Source organism: Vigna umbellata, chromosome 9, assembly GCF_029865625.1.
Source record: "Vigna umbellata cultivar VRB3 chromosome 9, Vumbellata_1.0, whole genome shotgun sequence".
Lineage (NCBI taxonomy): Eukaryota > Viridiplantae > Streptophyta > Magnoliopsida > Fabales > Fabaceae > Vigna > Vigna umbellata.
In genome coordinates, this window is record NC_142173.1 from 46900179 (window position 1) to 46927428 (window position 27250).

At 31.8% G+C, this 27250-nt stretch overlaps 2 protein-coding genes and 2 pseudogenes across 4 annotated transcripts; 2 read left to right on the forward strand and 2 right to left on the reverse strand.

The window, feature by feature from the left end:
- The first annotated feature begins 3181 nt into the window (after positions 1–3181).
- On the forward strand, positions 3182–5989 carry LOC124844866 (putative L-type lectin-domain containing receptor kinase VII.2 pseudogene; annotated as a pseudogene). 2 transcript variants are annotated; one of them, XR_015781867.1, is made up of 2 exons: positions 3184–3485; positions 3696–5989. The product of XR_015781867.1 is annotated as a putative L-type lectin-domain containing receptor kinase VII.2 pseudogene, transcript variant X2 (transcript). The 2 variants fall into 2 exon arrangements; XR_015781866.1 differs by having other exon boundaries at positions 3182–5989.
- Positions 5990–6866: 877 nt separating this feature from the next.
- On the forward strand, positions 6867–9167 carry LOC124844863 (putative L-type lectin-domain containing receptor kinase VII.2 pseudogene; annotated as a pseudogene).
- Positions 9168–15686: 6519 nt separating this feature from the next.
- Positions 15687–21303, reverse strand: LOC124844864 (putative serine/threonine-protein kinase At1g54610). Its single transcript, XM_088098795.1, has 8 exons — positions 20242–21303; positions 19328–19612; positions 18590–18907; positions 18194–18421; positions 17825–17919; positions 17369–17486; positions 16454–16921; positions 15687–16053 (listed from the first exon to the last, which is right to left on the reverse strand). The coding sequence occupies exons 1-8, from the start codon at positions 20659–20661 to the stop codon at positions 15886–15888; spliced, it is 2100 nt and encodes a 699-aa protein (XP_087954921.1). The 5' UTR covers positions 20662–21303; the 3' UTR covers positions 15687–15885.
- A 1785-nt stretch (positions 21304–23088) lies between these two features.
- On the reverse strand, positions 23089–25581 carry LOC124844874 (pectinesterase-like). Its single transcript, XM_047321890.2, has 3 exons — positions 25524–25581; positions 24077–25112; positions 23089–23961 (listed from the first exon to the last, which is right to left on the reverse strand). Exons 2-3 carry the CDS (start codon positions 25092–25094, stop codon positions 23225–23227), a joined length of 1755 nt encoding a protein of 584 aa, XP_047177846.1. The 5' UTR covers positions 25095–25112; positions 25524–25581; the 3' UTR covers positions 23089–23224.
- Positions 25582–27250: the final 1669 nt, after the last annotated feature.

The following is a 27250-nucleotide window of genomic DNA, read 5'->3' on the forward strand; positions in this document are numbered from 1 at the left end:
ACACTTAAAACGTGCTTACTTTGAAGAAACTAAAACCAAATTCTTTGTATTTAGGATTTAGTATGTGCGCGTGACTCTTTTTTCTTTTCTTTTTTTTACATTTAGAAGATTAAAGAATATATTTATATATTTAAATAAATTAAAAGTACATTTAATTTTAATAATGTGTATTAATATTCAGATAAACTAAAGACGGAGAGTTATTACTATATATGTTAATATTTGCATAATTTTTTTAGTCTTATATTTGCAGTATTATTATTGGTTTAAATATCGATTCTCGAATATATTATTTAATAACGGTTTTTGGCATAATTTAAAAAACAGGTGAGTTATTTTTAAATATAGTTGTATTATTTGAATTTTTAGTTAATAGAATGACTTAACTAAAACCGAAAAAAAATGGAATATTCACTTCAACCCTATGCCAAAACTCTATTTAGGACGAATTTCTTCGAAAACATTTTAAAACTTATAATTTAATGTATAAGCTAATTTATAAAATTTTTGTCCTATATTTTTTTAATTTTTAATTTTAACTTAGATATAAAAATGTTATTTTTAGTTTATAAATAAATTATTTTCATTTTTTACATTGTAAAATTTGCTAGCTTATAAAAAGAATTATTATGTTTTTTTCTTCTAAAAATGCTTATAATTTCTTATGTATATTTTAAATTACTAAATATTGACGTAATATATTATTCTAAAATTACATAATGAGTGTAGAAAAAAATATTCTAAACGAGTTTGTTCTTAATATATATTATTAGTATAAAAATGTATGCTTTTATTAGTGTAAACAATTACATTATTAATTCTAAACGAGTTTAATCTTAATATATTATCTATAATTATATATAAAGAAGATACATTTTTTTGTTCTCTTTTATTTTTTAATTTTATCCTCTTAATTACTACTTAAATAATTATTCATAATAAAAAATTATTTTTCAGTTTTATCATTTTAACAACTTCTTTCTTAAATTTAAATAATTATTCATTATAAAAGAATTATTTACCATTTTAGTAACTACTTTTCAAAATTTAAATAATTATGCATAATAAAAAAATTATTTATACAATATTACTTATAATATTTTTTATTTCAATTAACTAAAATTTATTATATATATATATATATATATATATATATATATATGGGTTTGCTAACTTGGCGTATGCCTGTTTTTCAGTTGGTATTAAAAAAGTAAAATTGAAAAAATAAAAGGTATATATATATGGGATTTGCTAACTTGGCCTGTTTTTAGTTGGTACATTTTAATAATGTGTACCAAGATTTAGTAGACAAAAATACCTTAATATATATTTTAATACTAATAATTTTTAAGGTTAATGATATTTTAATAATTTTCATTCTCAAAACTAAAAAAAAAGACCCAAAACCCTCAATCCTTTCTCTTGCACTCCAATATTTTTTCTGTCATCCCTATGCTAGTCCCAATTGAAAAAAATCATAAACACTCGCCTAATTCTAATCTACCTTTCTCACATATCCAATTTGTTTTCTATGATTTGTGAAGTTAAATGTTTTATTTACCATTACATTCTTCTGACTTAATTTTTAATTGGCTAAACTTGGTTTGATTTTGATCTTGGTTTACTAATGATGGTGTGCCTGCTGAGGGGGAGTTTGTAACACAACAAAATTCTAAAATTTAAAAATGAAATTTTTTAATAATAATGAGAAGGGAAAATATATAACACAGTTCTCCAATCAAAAATCAACATCATCAATTATTTTGTTATTAAACTGAGAAACAAATGAACGAACAGAACAAGAGTAACAAATTACGGTGTCACGGGTTGTTGTGTGTGGGTGAGGAAAAATATGGAGATAAAAGAGAAATAAATTGGACAAGTGAGGAAGGTAAATTAAGGTTAGGCGAGTGTTTCTGATTTTTTTCAATTGGGACTAGCGTAAAGATGACAGAGAAAATATTGAGAGAAAAAGGGTTGAGAGAATTTTTTTTTTAAGTTTTGAGAATGAAAATTATTAAAATACCCTTAACCTTATAACTTAGAATCCATGATATATTAGGATATTTTTGTCTACTAAAACCCAATACACATTGTTAATTAAAATGTAGCAACTGAAAAACAGGCCAAGTTAACAAATCCCATATATATATATATATATATACCTTTTATTTTTTCAATTTTACTTTTTTAATTACTACTTTTACAATTTAAATAATTTATAAATATTGAAAAAATTGTTGATGCCTGTATTTACTCTAATTAATTATTAAATAAATTTTAAATATAATTGTTCTAAAAATAATATATTGATAGTGTAATGTATTTTAATTAAATTCAATAAGTATTTAATAGAATAGGTATTTTATTTATACTTTCTGTTTGTCTAATAATTTGAAACGTATACGGCTTTAACTCCCCCAATAACTTTCCACTCAACTTGGACATTCTTATTTTTGTAATTGAACAAATGTATTTTTTCTATTAATCAAATTAAGCATTTACCAAGTTGACATACATCAAAACAAAATATTCATCAAAATATTAAATAATATTGTGTTGTTGGGAACGTATGAGTTAAAGCTATGTTTTCTAATAAAAATCTATTATCATTCACAGTATGTTAAGTTGAGAAGAAAAATATAAACAGAAAAATATAATACATTTATTGACAATATATATTTAAACAAGTGGTCGTGTCACTTAAAAGACATAATCACATAGAAATTACATTAAATATTTAATCACTAATTAATGAATATGTCCATGTGTGAACATTTATATAACATGGTTGTAGCTACTTCTATATAAGTATGAGATGCATTGCATTGCATGAGTGTTAAGTGTGAATATGTAAACATTATTTTGAAAATCGCTTTTATAAAAAAGTTAGTTAGATACTTTTTAGTGGAATCTCTCTTTTTAATTATATTTTTCATATAAAAAAATTCAAATTTCGTAGCAGGAGATCAAGTTGGATACCGTGTTTATTACTTTAAAATTATTTAGATTTTTTAATTATGAGTTGAGATTAAGATATTAAACGATAATTTAAAAATTTGACCACGAATAAACACAAACTAAAGGGTAAATGAGTGTGCATTTTTTTAAAAGGAAAAATAAAATTGAAGTCCCTTTAACTAACCCACTTATTACAAACTACAAATCCATGACTTCTTAGGGCGGTCGGGTCGTTGGATCTTTGTCGGAAAAATAAACAATTTCATCCATCTGTTCTTCCTCAAATTTCACTCTGTTATTTATTTTTAGAAAATGCTTGACCATCACTAGTGTCCACTACTTATTTTATTTAATTAATTTATTTATTTATTTATTTAATTTTGTGATTGTAGCCATTGCTAAGTTTCTTTCTACTTTCCAGGAATTTTTGTCTCGCCGCCAGCTCTACCAACCAATGCCAATGTTCGGCTAAATTCAGGATTCAATGAAACTAAATCTAAATCTTCATCAAAAGTAAACCCAAGGTCTTCTATTGTACTATGTATATTGTTAATGTTCGGTGTAACTGCATCATTAACTAGGCTTTGACGTATTTGTTCTTAGTTCTTCCTTTTATCTTCAGTTCTCTTGTTCTTGCCACCCACAATGTCTTCCCTTGCTTTGTTTTTTCTTGTCCTTAATTTGGTTCTTCAAGTTTTGATTTCTGTGTCCGCAAATGAATTTGTCTACAATAGGAACTTCAACTCCTCTAACGTGAAACTCTATGGGAATGCCACCATCCAGAACTCAATTCTCACGCTCACAAACAAAACTTTCTTCTCCATAGGACGTGCCTTTTACCCTCAGAAAATAAAAACGAAGCCATCCAACTCTTCCACTGTTCTTCCCTTTGCAACTTCCTTCATCTTCTCTGTTGCCCCTTGTGAGAACTTCCCTGTTGCTCATGGTTTTGCTTTTATTTTCGCGCCGGTGATGGCCGTAAATGGAGCTCTATCGGGGAACTACTTGGGCTTGTTTAACCGCTCTACTTCAGGTAACTCCTCCAACCATGTTTTTGCGGTTGAGTTTGATGATTTTAGGAACGAGGAGTTCAATGAGGAGAATGATAATCATGTGGGCGTGGACTTGAATTCGATTATTTCGGAGTATTCTGAGCCTGCTGGGTTCTGGGGTGGGAGAGAGGGCGAGGAATGGGAGGATTTGAAACTAGCTGATGGTAGAAATTATCAGGTTTGGATTGAGTTTGAGGATTCGGTGATTAATGTTACTATGGCACCGGCAGGGAAAAAGAAGCCTCGGAGGCCTTTGATCAGTAAACCGATTAACCTTTCTTGGGTCTTGTTGGATGAAATGTATATGGGGTTTTCTGGAGCAACAGGGAGAATGGTGGACTATTGTAGAATCTTAGCTTGGAGTTTTAGCAATTCCAACTTTTCAATTGGTGATGCTTTGAACACCAAGCATTTACCAGTGTATGTGCATCCAAAAAATTCGCTGTTTAGATCAAATGGTTTCATTATAGGTGTAACTTTCGGGGCGTTTTTTATGGGAGGTTTCTGTGCTTTGGTGTTTTTTTATAGTTTGTTCAAAATCAGAAGGGAAGAGAAACAGGAAAATTTTGAAGACTGGGAATTGGAGTATTGGCCACACAGGATTAGCTATCAGGAGATCTGTGATGCAACAAGTGGATTCTCCGAAGAGAAAGTGATTGGGATTGGAACGAGTGGGAAAGTATACAAGGGAGTTTTGAAGGGAGTAGTAGTTGCAGTGAAGAGCATCAATCACGAGACACAGTATGGAATGAGAGAGTTTCTGGCAGAGATTTCAAGTCTTGGCAGAATGAAGCACAGGAATTTAGTGGGTTTCAGAGGTTGGAGCAAAAGAAAAGGAGGAAAACTTATACTGGTTTATGATTACATGGAGAATGAGAGCTTGGACAAAAGGATCTTTGAGTGTGAAGAGGCAATGCTGCTGAGCTGGGAAGAAAGAATTAGAGTTTTGCAAAATGTAGCTGATGGGATTTTATACCTACACGAGGGTTGGGAAGTTGAGGTCTTGCATAGGGACATCAAAGCTTGTAATGTACTACTTGACAAGGACATGAATGCTAGATTGGGGGATTTTGGGCTTGCAAGGCTGCATCGCCAGGAACATGTGGCTGACACAACAAGAGTGATAGGGACTCTGGGGTACATGGCACCGGAACTAGTTCGAATTGGGAGACCCACAGCTGCGTGTGATGTGTTCAGCTTTGGAGTATTGGTTCTAGAAGTGGTGTGTGGGAGAAGACCCGTCATAGCAGATCAGCCACCATTGTTTGATTGGGTATTTTCCCTTATGGAGAAAGGGGAGTTGAGTTGTGCTATTGATGAGCGTTTGAAGGGTCAAATTGGTTATAATGCTGAAGAAGCTGAGAGGATGCTTCATTTGGGTTTGTTATGTGTAGGTAATGACCCTGTTGCTAGGCCAACAATGAGGCAAGTGGTGAAAACATTGGAGGGAATAAAATGCACTGAATGCAATGACGAGTGCATCCATTTGGGTCTGCTTGGAAAAATAAACTCAGCAGCATCATGGTCTAAAAGTTCTACAAGTTCTTCCTATGTAAATTATCCTACCTTTGATGAGATTTTGCAGACCAAGTTTTATTCTACTGCATCTTTAAGCATCTCTTATCCCAGCCCACAGCCACAGTCAGAGTTTGTCTCAGAAGGAAGGTGAGAGCTGCAATTGATTCAATCACTATGTTGATATTGAAATGGCAAAGAGCTAATGCAGCTGTGATCAAGTGACAAACATTTGTAAAGTTCGAGCACTTGTTGCTCCAAAAGTCAAGTTATGCTAAAATAGTGATCTCAAGTCTCAACGACTGATGTTGCTAAGTTGGGGTGTTTTTTTTTCCTCTGCTGTGCCATAATTTTATTTTATTTTTCAAATTTCTTTCTTTGGTGTTCTAGTTCTTTGAATAGTACTCATGTTCAACGTTCTTTCTTTGACAAATCTTGAATGAAACAAAAAATTTAATCTATACGTGGTGTCTTCATTTTCTGTATTTATTACATCTGAAACAGTGTTCCTTGCAAATATTAGTTATTTCATTTCATTCCAACACATTTTTACATGATTACAGCATACGACGACTTTTGGCAACTTTTATGTCAGAGTTCTTGCTGTTATTATTTTTTCAACGACAGAAACACATGACTTGAAGATACTCGTGTGTAGCAAATAATTACGTTCTATTTCCCAATAAATGATAAATGAAGCTGATATGGAATCTATTTCCCTGTTCCTCTTTATTTCCATTGCCTCTTTGAAAAGAGTGAAATAAAGAGAAGAAAATTGGAGTTGGAAAATGACAACGATATTGCCACTATTAACTCTACCTCGTGATATTGTCACTATTAACTCTGCTTTTTCTTTTCTTCTCTTCTCTGTTCTAAGTCTTACAAAGCACACCCAAATATACCATCTAGGACCAAGCACATCCAAGTATCTCATATATGCAGGACAAATATTTAAGACCAGGCACACCCAAGTATCTCGTGTATGCAGGTCAAATATCCAAGACCAAGCACACCATGTATCTCATGCGTGTAAGACAAATATCTAAGACTAAGACTGGTTTGGGATTGGTGATTATTGGCTGTATTGCTGAGATGATGACGATATCTAACACAAATTTAATTTAAAATTGGTTGAAAATAACTTATAAAATATTATAGCAATACTTCAACAAATATTCACTTTCTTATAAACACTTGTAAGATATTTTTCAACCATACACGTCTTGATCACCTTAGTGGTCCTTAGTGGTCCTTTTCCTAAGAAATAAATGCAAATTTCCATGACACGTTGAATTGACAATAAATAACAATAACCTGCGTAGGCCGTAACCAAGCTAGCTCCCCTCTTGCTTTTGAAGGGCTAAGCAGAGCTGAAGATTCACATATATATGTAGCAGCCAAGTTCAATTGGGCAAAGTTTTCCTTCCATTTTCAGTCCCTTGCCAATGTCTCCATTGAAGCTCCTTGTTTTTCTTCTTCACACTGCAACCACTTTGTGTTCAGTTTCCACTACCGAATTTGTCTATAACACAAACTTCAACTCCACAAACATCATTCTATATGGAAATGCTTCTGTACAAACATCCATTCTGACTCTCACAAATTCGAGTTTCTTTTCCATAGGCCGTGCTTTTTACCCTCACAAAATACCTACCAAAAAAGCCAACTCCCCCACTTTACTCCCCTTTGCAACCTCCTTCATTTTCTCAATTGCTCCCATCAAAAACTTTATCACTGGCCACGGCTTTGTCTTCCTGTTCACATCATCAAGAGGCGTAAATGGTACCACTGCAGCAGAGTATATCGGTCTTTTCAATCTTACCAACGAAGGCAACCCTCAGAATCATGTTTTTGGAGTTGAGTTTGATATAGTACAAAATGAAGAAGAGTTCAATGATATTAGTGATAATCATGTCGGTGTTGACATAAACTCGCTTCGCTCTTTGACTTCGCACGAAGCTGGTTATTGGGGAGGAAAAGGTGACAAAAAGTTTAAGGTGTTGGAGCTAAAAAATGGAGAGAACTATCAGGTATGGATTGAATTTATGCACTCTCAACTTAACGTTACTATAACTCGGGCAGGAAGAAAGAAGCCCAGAGTGCCTCTTATCAGTAGTAATGTAAGCCTTTCAGGGGTTCTAATGGATGAAACGTATGTTGGATTCACTGCAGCAACAGGGAAGATAGTAGACAGTACTAGGATTCTTGCTTGGAGTTTTAGTAATTCAAATTTTTCAATAGGTGATGCTTTGGTGACAGAAAATTTGCCTTCATTTGTACATCATAAAAGGTGGTTTTCTGAAGGGCGAGTTTTGGCTGCAGGTGTGAGCATTATTTTGTGTGTGTTAATCATTGGCTCTGGTTTTGTAGTTTTTTTCATTCTGCGCAGCCGCAAGACACTAGAAGAAGTTGAGGACTGGGAACTGGAGTATTGGCCTCATAGGATTGGTTTCCATGATATTTATGCAGCAACAGGAGGGTTTTCTGAAGAGAATGTGGTTGCTGTTGGAGGGAACGGGAAGGTGTATAAAGGGGTTTTGCATGGAGCAGAAGTTGCAGTGAAGAGAATCCCTCAAGAAAGGGAAGAAGGGATGAGAGAGTTTTTGGCCGAGGTTGCAATTCTAGGCAGAATGAAGCACAAAAATTTAGTAGGATTGAGAGGTTGGTGCAAAAAAGAAAGGGGAAATTTGATTCTAGTTTATGACTTCATGAGCATGGGAAGTTTAGACAAAAGGATATTTGAGTGTGAAGAGAGAATGGTGATGGCATGGGAAGAGAGGATTAAAGTTTTGAAAAATGTAGCCACCGGGATTCTGTACCTGCATGAAGGTTGGGAAGTTAAGGTCTTGCATGGGGACATCAAAGCGTGCAATGTTCTTCTTGACAAAGACATGAATGCAAGGCTGGGAGATTTTGGATTGGCTCGTATGCATGATCATCATGGACAAGTTGCCAGCACAACAAGAGTAATTGGGACAATAGGATACATTGCTCCTGAAGTGATTCGAACAGGAGCAGTGTCAACTATGTCTGATGTGTTTGGTTTTGGAATATTGGTGATGGAAGTAATTTGCGGGCGAAGATCAATTGAAGAACATAAACCAGGTCTTACTGATTGGATAATGTCTCTAATGGTGCAAGGCCAATTGCAAAGTGCTGTTGATGAAAGGTTGAAGGCTAAATGGGGATACAGCACACAGGAAGCTGAAAGATTGCTTCATTTGGGTTTGTTGTGTTCAAATTCAGACCCTAGCATTCGACCAACGATGAGGCAGGTGGTGAAAATGTTGGACGGGGAAATGGACAACACTGAGGAAGAAAACATGGAGATGAGTTTGCTTGGAAAAGTAAAATCAGCTGCAATGTGGTCTAAATGTGATTTTCCATGCAGTGGTTACCCAACATTTGATGAAATTAAGATGTTCAGTCTCAATTCTTGGACCTCTGGAAGTGGCACAAGCACTTTTCCAGGATCAGAATCAGAAATCATCATAGTAAACAGATAATGTTTTGCCTATTTAATTGTTACAGATTTAGGGTGTGATTTCTTTGTTTTCATGAGATTTTGTCATATGCAACTCTGCTAAGAATGGTTTTGTATTAATGAATTATGAATTAGATGAATCATATTTAATTGCCTCCTTTGATTATCGATGAAATTAAATTCTTGAAACAACCAAGCAATTTGAAAGAAAATAAAATCGATTGTGCATTGTTTGAATCATGGGAGAAACTTCCGTTTTTTTTTTTCTAAAAATTTACTTTGTCCTTGAATATAGATTTCATTTCAGTAAATTATTTGTGGGTTCGAGTTAATTATTTTTGAAATATCCTAAGCAAATTACCAACATTTAACGAGATACTAAATATTAATGAGATAAACTTTCAAGGAAAAAATATTAACGAGACAAACCTTTATTTTCTCTATTGTTAGGATTCCAGGGTAGTCGCAAATAAATTATTATTCTTTCTCTATACATTAATAATTTAAGTAGCAAAACATTAAGGAAAAGAGATATTAAATATAATGTGAGAACAACACTGCAAATCATTAACAAATTTAATGTCAATAACTAAATTAATTAATGTTTCAAAAAATGGATTAGTGCAAAGATTTATTTATATATACATACATACATATATATATATATATACATATATATATATATATATATATATATATATATATTACATGATTTTAAATTTATAGTACATCATTTTAAATTTCACGCCCCCATCTTGTCTGTTTTTGTCTATGGTATGGTGTCTGTTTCAATCAAATGAGTTCCATTACAGAACTTGGAAGGTGAGATCCAATGTGCAGTTTTTGATGTAAGGTTCTAAATTCAAACCCTTTTCACACGTTTCGATTTGTTTGAACCTGAACCAGTATTGTGATAATAGGCATATAAATGTGATATTGTATACATGAAGTTTCAATTGCTTATTTGTATTGTTTATGCTCAAATGGTACGAAGAACGTGTGTTGAACGTTCTCTTGGTTTCTAATCGATCGGTGAATGGGCGACATGCAAAAGACATTAAGTCAGAATTTTTTTCTGCAAATCTTTTGTAATTAAATAGTGAGTCAAAGTGAGTTTATCTCGAAATTAAATCCTTAGTTTAAAAAAATTTGACCAATTAATTTACCTTATGGTTATTAATGTAAACTTTAACTGTTTATTTTCATATTAATTACCCCTTAACTCCACTCAATGATTGTCGGGACTGAACGGTCAAGAGGTGTTATCGTGACATGTCAATCGCACGGTTCTTTCCAATTGTTTTACCAGTTACCCGATATGTTAGTTACAAGTCATGTATATTGATTTATATGATTAAATATGTTTTTAATATTATATATAAATAACAAAGTTTTTTTCTCATACTTGGTGGAGTATTTTCTAAGTATTGAAGTCAAACTGGATAAATAATTGTACTCCTTACTGAAAGCACATACATATAAGAATTATTCAAATGTAAAATGACCAAAATTAATCTTATTTCTTCTCCTACTAAGTGTAATTTTTCTTAAAGAGAGATAAATATCAATGAAAACTTTATATAAATTTGTTGTTTAAACATTCCACAAATGTCACCATTAAGGGTAGTCAAAATAATTCTATTGAACTAAACTATTAAAAATTTGAGCAAATGAAAAAAAAAATGCTTATTTCAAATTAAATGTAACTACAAAATAATTTCAATAAATACTATTATTTTGTTTTTTTAATATGTTTTAAACATTTCAAACTAAAACGTACTTTAAACTAATTTTATTATTTATTTTTTAAATAAAAATAGATTTTTTTTCTACATTTGTTTGCTCATACAATAATTAAATAAGTTTAGTAACAAATACTAAACGAGTTTGTCTATATACGAATAAGACAAGTCTGACAATATACATTATATAAGTCTGTTTCTCCGTACATAAATTATACGACTCTATTCATACACAATAGACAAATTTACCCATTCACTAGTTAAACAAGTCTAGCAATACAATTAGAGTATGCAAATGCATAGATTGTAAAAGACTATGTTCGTACATTAGTTAAACGATTCTAACAAGAAACACTAGATGAGTATGTTTGTACTCTGATGGAACAAGTCTAATAGTATACATTACACAAGTTTGTCTATATACAAATTAGACGAGTTTCTTAATATATATTAGATGACTTTGTCCACTCATTAATTAGACCAGTCTTGCGATACACATTACACAAGTCTGAAATACACATTATGTGAGTTCGTATATTGATTAAACAAGTTTAGCAATACATATTATATGAGTTTATCGATGCATTGATTAGACAAGTCTAGCAACACACATCAGACTAGTCTTTCCATATATTGATTAGAAGAATATAGAAAAAAATTACACAAGATTGTCCATACAATAATTAGATAAGTATAACATAAAATATTATACAAGTCATTTCATACATTAATTAAACGAGTATAACAAAACTTATAAGAAAAGCCCGAGAATAAACCGATTAGATGAGCAAAGCAAAAAAATTAGAGGAGATTGTTGATGTATTAATTAAACAAGTCTAGCAATACACATTAAATGAGTTATTCTTATTTTTATTACACGATTCTAGAATATACATTAGACAAGTATTTCAACACATAAATTAGACGAGTCTATTAATAAATATTAGACAAGTATGTTCATTTACTACTCATATGAATCTTGCAATACATATTAGACAAGTTTATTCATACATTGATTAGATGAGTATAGTAAAAACCACTACACAGGTCTAGCAATACACATTAAACAAGTTTGACTATGTATTGATTAAATGAGTATAACAAAAAATATTAAATGAGTCATTTCATACATTGATTAGATGAGTTAGATGAGTATAAGAATAAACATTAAATAGATACTTTCATACATTGATCAAATGAGTTTTATAACACACATTAGACAAGTTTATCCATACACTGATTATACTAGTTTAACAATATACGTTAGACGAGTCTATTCATACACATACTAGATGAATCTTTTAATACACATTAGATTATTCTATCCATTCTATGGTTAAGCGAATCTTACAATATACATTACACAAGTTTTTTCATATACTAATTAGATGAGTCTCACAATACACATTAGACGAATGTATCCATATATTGATTAAATGAGTCTAATGATACATATTGAATGAGTTTGTCAATGCATTGATTAGACGAGTCTAATAATTCACATTACATCAATTTATTCATACACTAATTTATAATTTTAACGAGTCAACTTTACATATTTTTGTATATCCTTTATACTTTTAAAGAATCTACTCTATTTTTCACATATGTTTTATTCTTTATACTTTTACAAACTCTATTATTTATATTTTTATAAAATATTAACTTTTTAAATCTATATACATTATTTTTAAGATTGATTATATTTAAAAATTAATTATAAAATTAAAAATCTTTATTATTTTTTTTGTCGATTTCTAATTTCTTCTTTAATAAAACACAAACCAACATTAAGTCGTTTAGATATTTAAAACTGAACCAACTCATTTGTTTACTTTTTTTTTTTAAGTTGGTAACCTTGACCTGAAAACACTTTTAATGTACACTAGATAATTTTATGCAAGAGAAAAATGAAACAGACTTGTGTATTTTCTTTAATATACTAAGTGTGTTTAAATACACCTTAAGTGCATACTAGTGTCGAGTTTGCGTTAGAGAAAATTCAAACAACTAATAAATTTGTGTATTTTCTTTAATATATTAGGTATGCTTAATATAATACAACACATTTTATTGTTATTTAATCTTAGCTGAATTTGCAATTCTCATTTAAATTTTAATTTATGGTAATCATTTTTTCTTCTTCTTCATTTGTGGTCCTCAAATTTTACTACTTCAGGATGGAGATAGCGTGGAGTGGAAAATAAAAATCTACTTGACCTAATAAAAAACATTAGATTTAACCAAATTTAACCAAACTATATTATTTAATTAAACAATTTAGTACTTTTAAAAATCATATATATAATTAATAAAATAATACAATAAATTATATAATAGTTATATTATCATAATTTTATAACTTTAACCGAATTAAATTAAACATAACAATTTGTCAATCTAAATAAAGTTTGATATAATAAACACCTTGAAAAAAATTATCAAATTTTGTATCACGACCAATGTTTTTCCAATTTTGACTCTTATGTTTTCGTTTTTTTTTTATCTTTTCTTTTAATTTATCAATTACCTTACTCATCATATTCATTTAAATAAAAATTACACATTTATAGAGGAGAATAAAATTGCAAAAAAGTGGATCTAGAATTAAAGAGTTCAAAGTTACAATTTAACCTGAAATCTTATAAGAGTTTTTTTAAAAGTCCCACCTCAAACTAAATAGTTTGTTAATATATTTTTCTTAAACAATAGTAGTTCTTTTTTCTTAAATATCAAATAATTGTTAAAATTTAAAAATATCAATATTAATAGATTTTGTAAGTGATCTTGATTAATTGATATTATTTTTTATTAAAGTTTTTTCCATTTTAAACTTATAACTTTTTCTATTTACATTAAAAAAGATTATTAAGTTATGAAATGTTAGATTGAATAAATTCAACTAAAATAATATTGGGTTGATCTCATCCAAAATTGTGTCAAATCTTGTTGAGTCAGAGTTAAGTTAAGTTGACTCGAGTCTAAGTCGAGTCTAAGTCGAGTCAAGTCAGTCTGAACCTAACTTGAATGAAATAGGCCTAGGTTCTAGTCGAGTCGAGTTGACCATACCTAAATTGAGCAAAGTTGGGTCTAACCTAGGTCAGGCAGATTTGGGTCAAACTCAAGTCGAGTAGAATTGGCCCAACCCCAGGTTAGGTTAACCAAGTTCTCTTAGCTTAAATTGAGATAAATCAAATCAAATCCACATTTAGTCAAGTCGAGTCATGTCCATGTTCATTTGAGTCTGTACAACCCATCTTTAGTCAACTTGGACTGGGCCCACGTGTGTCATAGTCTGATCAAGACCAAGTTCCACCTAGTTTGATTAAGACCATGTTAATCAGTGTCTGACTTAGTCTACCAAGCTTAGGTCGAGTCGGTATAATTAAGTTGAATTGATTCGAACAAGGTCCAAGTTGAGTTTCACAAAGCAAGCCCACATTCAGTTGAGTTACGACAAGTACACGTTCATATAAGTCGTGATTGATCCATATTTAACTAAGTTGGACTAGGCCTAAATTAACCCCAAATCAATCAAGACCATATCAGGCCTAAAATGATCAAGATTAAGTCAACATGAGTTTGCCCTGACTTAGGTTGAACTGATTTAGCTTAGGTCCGATCAAATCAAGTATGCATGAGAAAGCCAAGCCAACTTGGACCCAGGTTAAACTGAGTTAGCCTAAACTTTAGTGAGTCAAGTTAAGACAAGTTAACATTCACCTGAGTTGGGAGCCAATCCATCTTCAGTTAAATTGGACTAGGCTAAGGTAAATCATAATCCAATCAAGACTAGGTTGGACCTAGCTTAATCAAGACTAGGTTTGACCTAGCTTAATCAAAGACCAAGTCAAGCCTAACTCGATTAAGACCAAGTCAAGTCAAGCTTAAACCAAGTTGAGTCAATATTGACCATGTTAAGTTGTGTTTATCCCCATCCAAGTCGACCTATGTCTATATCAAGTCGATTTGTCCCCAACTAGATCGAACTGAATTGCTAAAGTTAATAAATCAAGTCAATTTAACCCCAATTCAATCGAACTGAATTGTTAAAGTCAGTCGAGCTAATTGCCAATGTTGATCAAACCAAGTTCACATGTGCCCAAGCGAAACGTTGACCAAGTCCAAGTCAAGCCAAATCCACATATACTTATGATTAGTTGAATTGTGCTAGACTCATGTCAAGTCCAACTTGGATTGGGTCCAAGTCAAGTTTGGCTTCAATAAGATATGAGTTTGACTCAAAAAGAATCACGAAAAGGCATTAAAATCATCTCAAACAAAAATAAATCAATTCTACATCAAGTCAAGTCTACTCTTGTTTGGATCACCCAGAAAGATCCAAACTATGAAGGTTTAAATATAAATCTAAGAATAAGAAAAATTTTAATTTTTTACTTTTTAGGTAGAATTTGAAATTCTTTAATTTTTGTAATGAAATTCTAAAATTTCAATTTCTTTCAAAATGTCTTTACCTGAATAACATATTTTGTTTACCTACATATTTTGTCATAAAACATTTCAAATTCTTCAAAAATAATAATTACCCTTTATCTAAACACAATATAAAGGATAATTGTTGATAAAAGTTTTACAATGATCAAACAACCACCAAAGATGTCTTTATTGTTAGCTTTCTCAACAAAAAACTTCAACTCTCATGGCAATGCCACAATTCACCGATTCATTTTAACTATAGATACGATTTTCTTCACTGCAATTAAACCTTGAATTCAGTGTTCCTACATTCACACACCCAACTTCTCTCCCATCACGATTTTCTTTCAATATATTCTTTTTCTTATCACATAATTTCACCATCTTCCTATTTTTCTCTATATATATTTTTCCTCCTTCCACGTTTGGATGAAATCATGTTGGAGATTAGAAATAAAACTTTGAAAAATTGGATTGCATATACAAGAACGTGAATGGAAAGAACATCAAACTCTTATTATAAAAGCCTCAATTTACACTATATCTGTAATTTACAAGGGAAGAGCAATGAACATTGAACACACTCCTTCCCTTCTCTTTCTATAATTTTGATATAAATTTTGTTGTCATTTAAAGTATATCTAGCTGTGTAACTAGAAAAAAAAAAATTATATGTAATCATCTAAGAATCATCCTAATTTTGGTTTGCACGAGCTATCTCACCTGACTTCATTCGTGCTCGTCTAGAATGTTCTTGGATCTTTCGATCACGCTCTTTGAGCATCTGATCCACATTGTTTGATGAAATCAGTAATGGACCAGAGAGATGGCAGATATTGTTTCCCATCGGTCCATGGCCCTCCTGAAATAGGGACCACCATCAAGAACCAGCAAAAACCCAAGATAAATGACAGATGCATACAAATTACAAAAATGTTGAATACTGGGGACACAAAACGCAAGGTTTTTCATTGTTTATTGCTAGCTAGAAAAAGCCATTACAGACAAGTCCTACATGTGGACTCCATTATAACCAAAGTTAACAACTTTAATATTGATTAAGAATGATAGTTAAGTTCATTAAATATTCTTGCTTTCAGATGATAAAAATGTATTTTTTTTCCTTTATTCACAATGATGGTTAGGTCGAAAGATGAAAGCTTTTTTGAAACAGAAGCATTAAACAGGATTTAGAAAATTGAAATTTGTTTATATTTAAGTCCACTATGACCATTGGAAGGTAACAACAGTTAAAAACTAACCTGAATTAATGTTTGAGTCGAGACTCTCGCGTTTTCGATTTGCCTGTGATCAATTCTCTGAGAATGGCGTTTCTTATCATGCCTTCTTCTTGACTCTGATCCAGCATTAGTTGACTCCAAAGATCTTTGAGCTTGAATTGATTCTCGGGGCCTTGAAGAAAGAGGGTTTTCCATTTTATCTCCTGACAATGAAGTCCTAGATGCCACTCCAGATAGTTTTGGTAGGGTGGCTTTGTTTGAAACATGAGGCCGCTCACCAGCTTCCTTTCCAGCCATTTCCCAGCCATTGCCTGGAACCAATGGACCTGAATGCATAGGCCTCTGATAAAGAGGCCCGGAGAAATAATTTACTGTTGATTTATGATCCTCTGACACTTTCTGTGGAAAAACCAAATGTCCAGAAACCGGTTCTCTGTGAGGGTTGAAGAATTCGTTCCGGCTCCTTGAGTTAGGAAGGCGTTGCCCTTGCTGCATCAAATAAAATTATGATTTAGTGAGATGAAAAAGAGACAGATTGCAGAGCACTAGACAAGGCAAAAGAGAAAAAAGTAGAAACGATTTTGCTATTAGCCCGTTAAATTGCTAAAATAAAAGGAATCACGATTATGGTAAGAAAAAAAGCAGTTAAACTACTGAAACTAGAGCGGCATTTGGGCATTGAGAGGTGCAGACACTCGCAGTTCTGCCAGTTATGGACTTTCGGTGAATGATAGAGGGATCTGGAACAGTGTAGTGCTTTCTAGAGGGATTTCCCTATGTTCAGTCGACGAAATTCAATCTTTCTTACTGATTTTTATGCCAGTTCTAACAAAATTCTAATACAAAATTTCTTTATTGTATTCTCCTATGAGCCTAATTTTCAAATAGGAAGATGAATAAGGAGAAATTGTGCCTAATCTTTCTTTCTTCCATTACCTGCATTGATATGTGACAGCCCTCATTGTCTTTGGATAAAATAAACGTCTGAGGTTCTTTTTCTTGCCGAACTCTTGGTCCATTTTTCTTCTCCTTTCTCCCATCAGCTCCTTGCCTAAGATGATAAACAAAAATTTATACTTGTTTACAAAAGTCTCAGGTAACAAGGTTCCCATCTACCATAAATAGATGAATCCAATGGAGCAGAAAGAAAATTCAAAATTAATGATGAAAAATATATTTGCAGTTACATGACTGCAAAGCTTTAGAAATCAAATATATGCCCCCTATTTCAAAGATTTCAACAGTCAAATTCAACTATTTATACAAAATCAATTTCACTACCTGGGAGAAATTAAAATCACGTCAGAAAATATCAGTATTGAAAACAAATCAAATTGTCTTTGCCTCAACATCTTTTACATACAAAAAACATATCATACAGCAGGTACCTTGTTGCTTACTTCCCAAAATTTAGTGTCCATCTCTTTGCAGGGAGGATATTTTGGTAAACTTGATGGATGGCAGGGAAGAGGTTCCGTTGAAAAGAACTGTCAATGAAGGGGTAAAATGTCAAAATGGAGAATTAAGGACCTCATAGAAGTTGATACAGAAAACGAGTTCCTTCAATATATTGAATAACAATATTGCATAAGAAATTCGATTATTTTTTCCAATAAATAAGGTAACAAAGGCAGGAATCAGAAAGCAGGCTTCATCATCACAAGCACACACATGAAGCTCAGAAATTGGTACTCAAAACTCACATGAGTATATAAGAACATTGCATGAGTACTTCACTTACTGTAAACAAAAACGACTAACCTCACTCTTCAGGGATGTAGCCGCTGTTCCTCGAAGTGTGGGATCTAAAGCAAGTAGGGATTCAATGAGCTTTGTGGCAGCAGATGGATATTCTTTAAATGTTTCAGCAACACAACGCCTATAGTGGTGGGGAGGCCTGAATACTGTTGAATGTGGTGACCGAAGCTTACGCCAATAGTCCTCAGATGGTGAGCCACAAAGTTTAAAAATCCTATGCAATTGCTCAACCTACAATTAACAGAAATTAAACTTCAGGCACCTAGCTCTGTTACTATAATAATATCAATTTGAGAATTGACTATATTGGTTTAGAAATTGAAACCGTTCACATCAGTGAAGAGACCACTTGAAAGTAAACATTGAACGTATTTATGATGAAGACCAGATTCTTAATACCTCTGTTTTTCCAGGCAAAATAGGCCTGCCACAATATAATTCCCCCAGTATGCAACCAGTGCTCCACAAATCTACTGCAACTCCGTAATTAGATGCTCCGAGTAAGAGTTCTGGTGGTCTATACCACAGAGTTACTACACGGCTGGTCAATGGAACCTTGTGATGGGGGTCAATAAAATTTGCCAGACCAAAATCTGCAATCTTTAAGGTGCCATTGTTGTCAATAAGAAGATTTGAGCCCTTTATGTCACGGTGGAGGACACCTCGACTATGACAATGATTCAATCCACTAAGAAGCTGCTGCATATAGCATTTAACCTGAGAGAAAGATCACTTAGAAATCAAATAACTCATAAGAATAAGTGCTTCCAACTATTAAATCTGACATCAGTATGCAGAAGAGTTAATGACCAATTATCCCAAAATCTTAAGCTGTTAGGCAAAGGCTCATTAATGGTTTTATTACATCTTTAACATGTTTGAATTAGGGACAATGCACAGGCGCAATTCTTCCATGTGCTGAAATTCAACTTTTCATTTTAGAAGAATCTAGGAAGCAAAGATCAAATTCCTAGCAACTTTGTTCATAAAGCTTTGATACCATGTCAATGACAAAATATCCCAGATGTTCAAATTGTTAAGTGAAGGCCATGAATGGTTTTATTACGTCTTAACTAGAGGAATCTTGACTCCATGTAAAACAGAAGACTGCAAGAATATAAGATATATCATCACTACCTGTGGTTCGGAAAACTTAATGGTAGGACTTGATGCAAGTCCTGTAAGATCATGTTCCATGTATTCAAAAACAAGGTACAAGCTGCGAGATGTCTGCGACGTTATCAATCCTTCCAACTTTATTATATTTGGATGGTCAAGCCTACGCAGAACAAGGATTTCCCTTGCCATAAACTTGACACTCTCAGCATCGAAATTATCAAAGCGCACCCTCTTCAATGCAACGATCTTTTGGTGAGTCAAATCACGTGCCTTATACACAGAACTGTAGGTTCCTTGGCCAATCTGCATGGTCGAATGCCATCCCACGAGTCGTTTAATAAGTGAGAACAAAAAACATCATTAACCATTTAGAATAGAAGAGAATACTATTTCTTTTTCACTCAAAAATAAGTTTAATCACCCTAACTCACGTTTTTCATTCTCTACTTTTGACAAAATCTTTAATAATGAAAAATAATCCTGAACTCATATCCATAAACAAATCACTGCAAAATAAAATGTACAGAGTCCAGTGTACGAAGGACTTAGTTATTGTTAAAAAAAGTTAAAATGAAAACTATCCAGTCACTTGTTGAGCTGAGCTCTTTCCTTTTTAGCTGTTAGAAAAATATACAAAAAAAGGTAGATATAAGCTGCATCTAAGCTTCATACACCAACAAGAGCACAGGTTTCTGAAACAGTCGTTAACAAAAAGTATCATATTCTGAAATTTAAAAATTAGGGAACAATTTTCCATGTTTCCCTCGCATCCACGAAGCACTGGTCATCAGCCAAAGGATTAATTTCATAAACATACAATGTTTTGAAACTATTGACAAGTGCATTCACATGAAGGTAACAGAAATTGGTGAAATACACGACAGTTGAATAATAATACAATCACAGAGTATGCAGCCAAGGTGAAAACTTACTTTACCAAACCTCTCAAAAGTATCTGCCCTCCGTGGTATCCACCCTTGGATAGCTTCACCAGCAACAGAAGAAAGCCAAGTTGGCCAACCTGCTGCAACTTGCTCTCCCTCTAAACCCTTCGGAACCCTTCCAACACCAGGATGATCAAGAACAGCCGATTCAGGTTTCTCCTTTTTTTTCTTCCCATTCTGAGAATCAAACAACCGCCTCGAACCATCAGATTCCTTGCCAATTAGTGAAACTTTCATATCAGCACCATCTAAAACCTTATCTTTCCCCCAAACTCCATCGACCCTTTTCTTGGAACCCAATGCAGAAATCTTCATCTCAGATGTCCTTCTGCTAGATGAAGTCAATTCCCTTGCCACACCCTCCCTGCTGTCATCAACAGCTGCACTCTTGGAAGCTATGCACCCCATGTTGCACCAAGAAGCTATTATTAAACTATACAATAATATTATTATCCTTCAATCAAGAACCACGATCGCAATCTTCCACCTACAACTCCATCATGCAAGTCACCAACTAATGCTCATGCATCAATTTGTTGTCGTCCTTCCAAAAAATAAAGCTGGGAATTTCCCCTCCTTGAACCCTTAAAAATAAAAAATGGAAAAAACCACGCTTTCTCTGCCCTCTTTTGAAACTTTCAAACTGACCCAATTGCAGAGTCAGATATTCCAATCAAAGACGCAATTCAGAACCCTCCAGTAACACTGTGCCAACAATTGTCAACATTCAAAAAAAGAGGGTGGTGATGATCCTAACACTGGTAGACAAGGTATGATAAAAATGATTAATAAAGAAAATAGTCGGAACGAGAAAAATAAAAACTTGAGTGGATCTTTAAAATGGGGTTAAGGGTAAGAATGGAATGGTTGGTGAAAAGCTTAATATGAAAGAAATTGTTGGATTTTGGTAAAAGTTCAACGCGTATTCATAATTTCATAAATTAGGGAAATGAAATATTAATATCTCCCTAACACGACGGCTTTTGCCGACTAAACTCAGTCAACAGACCCTTCTCTTTTCTCTCAGGGGCCGAGTCTGCCATTGACGTTATGCAAGGAACAAATTTCCCCCTTTGACGGATTAATTTTATTTTTAAAACTAAATATTTTATTTGTAAATCTCAAATAACTGAATTTTTTTATTAATTTATTTATTCAATATTTTCATTAATTAAAAATACTACAAGAAAAATATATTTATATTCAACTTTTCCTAAATATATATATATATATATATATATATATATATATATATATATATATATATATATATATATTTATTTATTCATGCCTTATTCATGAAAAAATAAGTTCATGATTTTGTTAGTACTTTTTAAAAGCTAAATTAGAATGCATCATGCAATTAGTAATATTTTAGTAATCGCTCGACTTATTTAGCCTGAAAATACTTTACACATAGCTTTAGATATGTAATCAATTAATATTTTAGATATTTTTTAAAAAATACTTATGGTATTTTAAATCCGTGAAATGGTTTGAAGAATTTATTTTGCTAGTCTCATGGGATCATGCATGAAATGAAATGCATCTCCTAGACAAGTGAGAAAATATTAAAAATTATTTTAGTAAAAAAAAATTCTGAATTTTGTATTCTTAATTTATAATATAAGAGTGGTCCACTTTGACTTTGTATTCTTAAAATAATTTTAATTTTATTTCCAGAACACATTTATATAGCCAACATTATATTAATCTGAGTGAAATGAGGTCTAGTTTCTTTAAGTAAGTATTGAATTTGAATTTTATGAATGTAAAAAATATTAAATTATTAATTAATTAGTTCCTCTGACTGTAATTAATTATCAACAAATTAATTAATATGTTGTATTCTATTTTTGACAGAATTAATATATTATACTTATAGCACTATGAAACAAATATTTAAATGAATAACTTAATTAAACATTTATTTAATATTTTTTTATGATAGAAAGTTTATATCACAAATCATTCTTATGCCTAAGTTTAATTTACATGTATAGTTAAAAAAAATATACATAAACTTCATTTATTAAAGAAGAGTAACGTAGTAAAATGCTCAGATTATATTAAATGTTGGTGGGAAAAATATTGTATACCTGCCAATGAAAGGACATAATTTAAATTCCTTATACGTTTCGGTAGTTTTGCATTAATATTAATTTTAAAGGGTTATCTCATCTCATAATCAATGAAACGGATAAAAGACCAAAACAAAATCCATTTAAACGGATACATTTTAAATTTTCTGTTTTTTTCTTATTCATTGCAAATAAAAAAATTATATTCAAGTATTACAAGTTCAAATGCTTTTTTATTTTATGATGATTATTATAAAATTATCAAAATGAAATAACTTTAAAAAAAATTAAGTAAGAAGTTATGTCAAGTTATTATAGTTTTACGCGGAAAAAAATCATGTCATGTTAAAATGATTTTATTTTAACTAAAATAAAAGCATGCTAAGTCAAAATAACTTTTATAAAAAAAGTTGAAATTATCTTAATAAATTTGATAAAACACAAAAATCGTTTTAAACCATAACAAGTTCAATTTTTTCATAAAAGTTATCTTAATTTAGTTCAACTTTATTTCAATTAAAATAAAATCGTGAACAAACTTCTTCTCTACGAAGTTTTTAAGTTAACACGACTTTTTCAAATTTGAAACTTTTTTAAAAATTAACCCTTTTAATAATTTCAGAATAAAATAAAAAATAGGATAGTGTGAGATAATACTTTACCTTTCTTTTGCATTTTGCTATTTATATTTATCTGCATTCAGTGTAAATTTACGAAAATAGATATGGAAATTAAAACACAAATGTTTATATGAGAATGAAAAACTGAAGCAGGCGAATGAAGAAAAACATGTTATTTATTTTCCTTCTAAAATGAAGGAACAAAAAAAAAAAAGAATGAAAGAATAGGAAAAAAGGTGAAAGATGATGATATAACAATGGAGGATTTGATCACCAGGGTAATATGGTTTGCTTGTGCCTGTAGTGTGGGGGCACGCTAGGGAAGCAAGGAACTCCAGTAGCCCGAACCCAATCAAGTCCATGAAAGAACTTGGAAGGTGAGAACAAACGTGCAGCTTTTGAATTAAGGTTCAAAATCCCATTCCAATTCACACGCTTGGATTTGTCTGAACCAGGACCGGTGTTGTGATACTCTGCATAAAAGCAAGTATCCATACCAATGGGTCCTTCTAATGCTTGCCATGGCAAATATCCTTCACCTTGAATCAAGTCATCGATGTACGTATCCATGAAAATGGTCCTCGAGTATATCTTCCATGGACGAGCTAGGTAAGCTTTGTTAACAAATCTTACTGGGTAAAACTCAGGGTCAGCCACAATGGAACCTCCTTGGATCACTATTGCAGATGGTTGTTCTTTCTCTTTTCTACCTTGTGCAGTCACAATGCATTGTTGATTTTCCATTGGCTTTCGGACCACGAAAGTGCAATTCTGGAAAACAGCAAGTGCATTTCCGAACACAAAGTCGATGGTACCAGAAATGGTGCAATCCCTGTAATACTGACGTAGGGTGTGTACGTAAAGTGTGTCTTGATACCCATCCATTGAACAATTGAAGAACACAGACTTGTCTGCTTGAACTCTCAATGCCACTGCCTGATGCTTCTCAGCTCCGGCAGAGTTCTCAAATCCCATGTTCATGGCCACGAAGTTATCTCCTTGAATAGCTGCATGAATATATATATATATATATATATATATATATATATATATATATATATTTTTAATTAATATAGAATTATTAAACAAAGATATAGAAAAGAAACATGAAAGAAGACGTACCAACGGTGGCAGTTTTATAAGTGGTGATTCCATCTATGTAGTTTTTGTTGCCTGTTATTCTTGTCTTTTTGCCACCATCACCGATGAAAACCACATGAGTCATATTCTTTTTCACTTCAACATACTCTTGATAGATGCCCTCCTTGATGTAGATCACAAATGGCGTTTTATTTTTCCTTGGCACACTGTTCAGTGCCTCATTAATGGTTATGAAATCTCCACTGCCATCTTTCGCTACCGTCACATTAGGTTTGCGATTCAATATCAGTGTTTCGTTTAGTCCTCCATTATCAACCGATGATGGTGACTCAGAATCTTGAAGGAGACGACGTCCTAGTAATTTTGTGGCATTAAAATCTGTGAAAGTATCAGACAATGCTGTTATGATGGAAAGACCATTGCTAGTCATATGCATGCCTGTCGTTAATAAATCCTGCATCTTTTTACCAGCATCGCTGGTGGTGTTCTCAAACTCATCCAGGCAAGTGTCTTGGTATGTAAGTGCACCACTTAGCCAAACTTTTAAGTTCATGAGGATTTTATCAACACTCATCAGGTTAAACTCGCTCATTCCAATAAATGACCTTTCTAACTCCGAAACCGAAAGATCCATGAGTTGTTTGCATGTTTCCAGTGCCATCTTCGCTCTAGGCTCCTTCTCAATGTCATGCAAGATATTCATTTCTTCGAATTTATCAGTAATTTTTTCGATGGTGATATTGAAAGCAAGTTTGATAAGTTCATATGGATCTGTTGTTGTTCTGTCTCCGACACCTGTCATGAGATTTTTCTCACATTCTTCCTTGTAATTTGTGGGAAGACAAAGGGTTTGGACAGCTTTTACAGAGGCAGCAACATGTTGATTTTTGTTATTAACATTCTCTTTATCACCATTTTCATTTGAACCACTCTCAACGAGGTTGAAACCAAATACGATAGCCCCAACTACAGCCACCAAGAACAAGGTTGAAACACCAATGATGATCCTCTTTCCCTTATCAGCATTTCTCTCCGACATTTCAAGTATGTATAGTTCCTATATCATACGTGGATTCAGTGTAAAGTTAGTAAATGTGACAAAACAAAATAAACATGACATTTCATAAACAAGTTTTTGATTCTGAACACGATCTTGTTTTATTTTGACCCTCGTCTTTTACTGCTATTACGACATGCATGCATATAACGTTAACAGTTAACAACAATTTTTTATTCTTTTTAATTTTATCAGCACGATTAACAACAATGTGCTATCTGTTTACATATATAATGTCATCATCAATAAGGATAATTTTAGAAATTCTAAATATTCAAACAAATAAACAATTTTTATTTTTTAGAAAGATTCAAAATCTAATAAAGTCACCTAGGCATAAAATAATCATATAATATTGCATTGAATGAATAATAAGTAATGTGTATATTTTGTGTGAAACAAGAACCTTACTGATTAAAAGTGGAGAGAAATGAGATCCCTATTCTGTGTCTGAGTCTTTGGAGGAATATGTTTTCCTTCAAATGTTGAGATGGTGGAGAATTATTATATACTCAAAAAATTGTACTTAACTCCTAATTAAGGTGAATCGTTCTAATGCCATTCATGTTTGGTCAAAATACTAAATAATTGTCTTTTCTAAAATAAGAGGAATAGATAAAAATCACATATATATACTTATCTTTTCTAAAATAAGAAGGGATAAAAAAACACATACTAAGTTGAGTATATATAATTGGTATTAGTGCAATTAATGTTTCGTTTAAAGGCCAAATAATTGCCTTTTTAAAATAAGAGGAACACACATAAAACACATGTATTAAGCTATATATATATATATATATATATATATATATATATATATATATATATATATATATATATATATATATATATATATATATATATATAATTTAGGAGAAAAAAAAAAGTGTATTGTAGATGTTTTGTTATACACAAATTAAAACATGTTTCACATCTATAACGTCAAACTAGTTTAGTTATTAACTTGTGTTGGCAAGGAACTGTCACGATTTTTTATTGATATAACTTATCTCACGATTTTTTTATTGAATATAACTTATATTTCAGGTAGTATAAATATTAGATAAAAAAGGTAAATACTATATTTAATCAATTATTTTAATGTTTTTCTTACAAGTATTTAATATATTTTTTTTCAACTAACTAATTTTTTGTTTGTACACTTAAAGTTGTTAATAGAATGAAAAACTTAATATAAGATAAATAAACTAGATTAATTTAGAATTAATTAACTTTGAATTTATAATAGTTAACAATGTCGAGTTTGATAAGTTTAACGTGATTTTCATGTTTTATATTATTTTATTTTATTTTTTTAATAAATGTTTATATTGATGGATTTTGGAATATCACTAAAATGGATTTTAGATTCGAATTGAGAAAGTCTTATATATAATTTTTCTGAATTAATCCCTTTTATTTTTCTTTAATTTTAAATAAAATTTATGAAATACTAAATATATGGAGAGGAAAACATCTTAATTAAATTGACTTTTATTATAACACATTTTAAAAAGATTATTGGTTATCTTTATAGTAGATTTTATAATTTTTATATAATTTTAGATGATTTTTTGTTTAATCTTATTAAATAGGTTTAACAGCCTCTTTGGTCCCCACTTTCTTTGCCTAATCTCAATTTTGTCTCCATTTTTAAAAGTGTTTGGAATATGTCCACAATTAGATAAATTTGCGTCTAATGTGTCCCTTCCGTTAAGTATCACCAAACGGAGTTAATGCATTAATGATGTGGCACCAGTTATGTGAAACGTGTCAGTATATTGAATTTGTGAATAATGATGTGTAAGGGAGTAACAGAGAATATGATTTTTAATTAAGTTAGGGTTTTATAATTTGGGAGAAATGTGATTTAGGGTTCATTTATGCGAGTTGAGGGCAATTGGATTTCTGCGAGAGAAGATAGAGTCGTTGTCGCACTTGGGTTACATTGCGAAGACAAAGATCGTGTAGAGATCATTGTAAGTTGGATTTGGACTCGCATTTTCAGAAATCGTGTTGGTGGGTATTACTAAAAGCGCGATTCCAAGGTGCGTTTATGGTAGCTTTTGAGTTTAGCTTTTGTTGTTGTCGTTGTGGTCCCCCCATAAAAGGGTGTTACTTGTGTATGTTTTGTC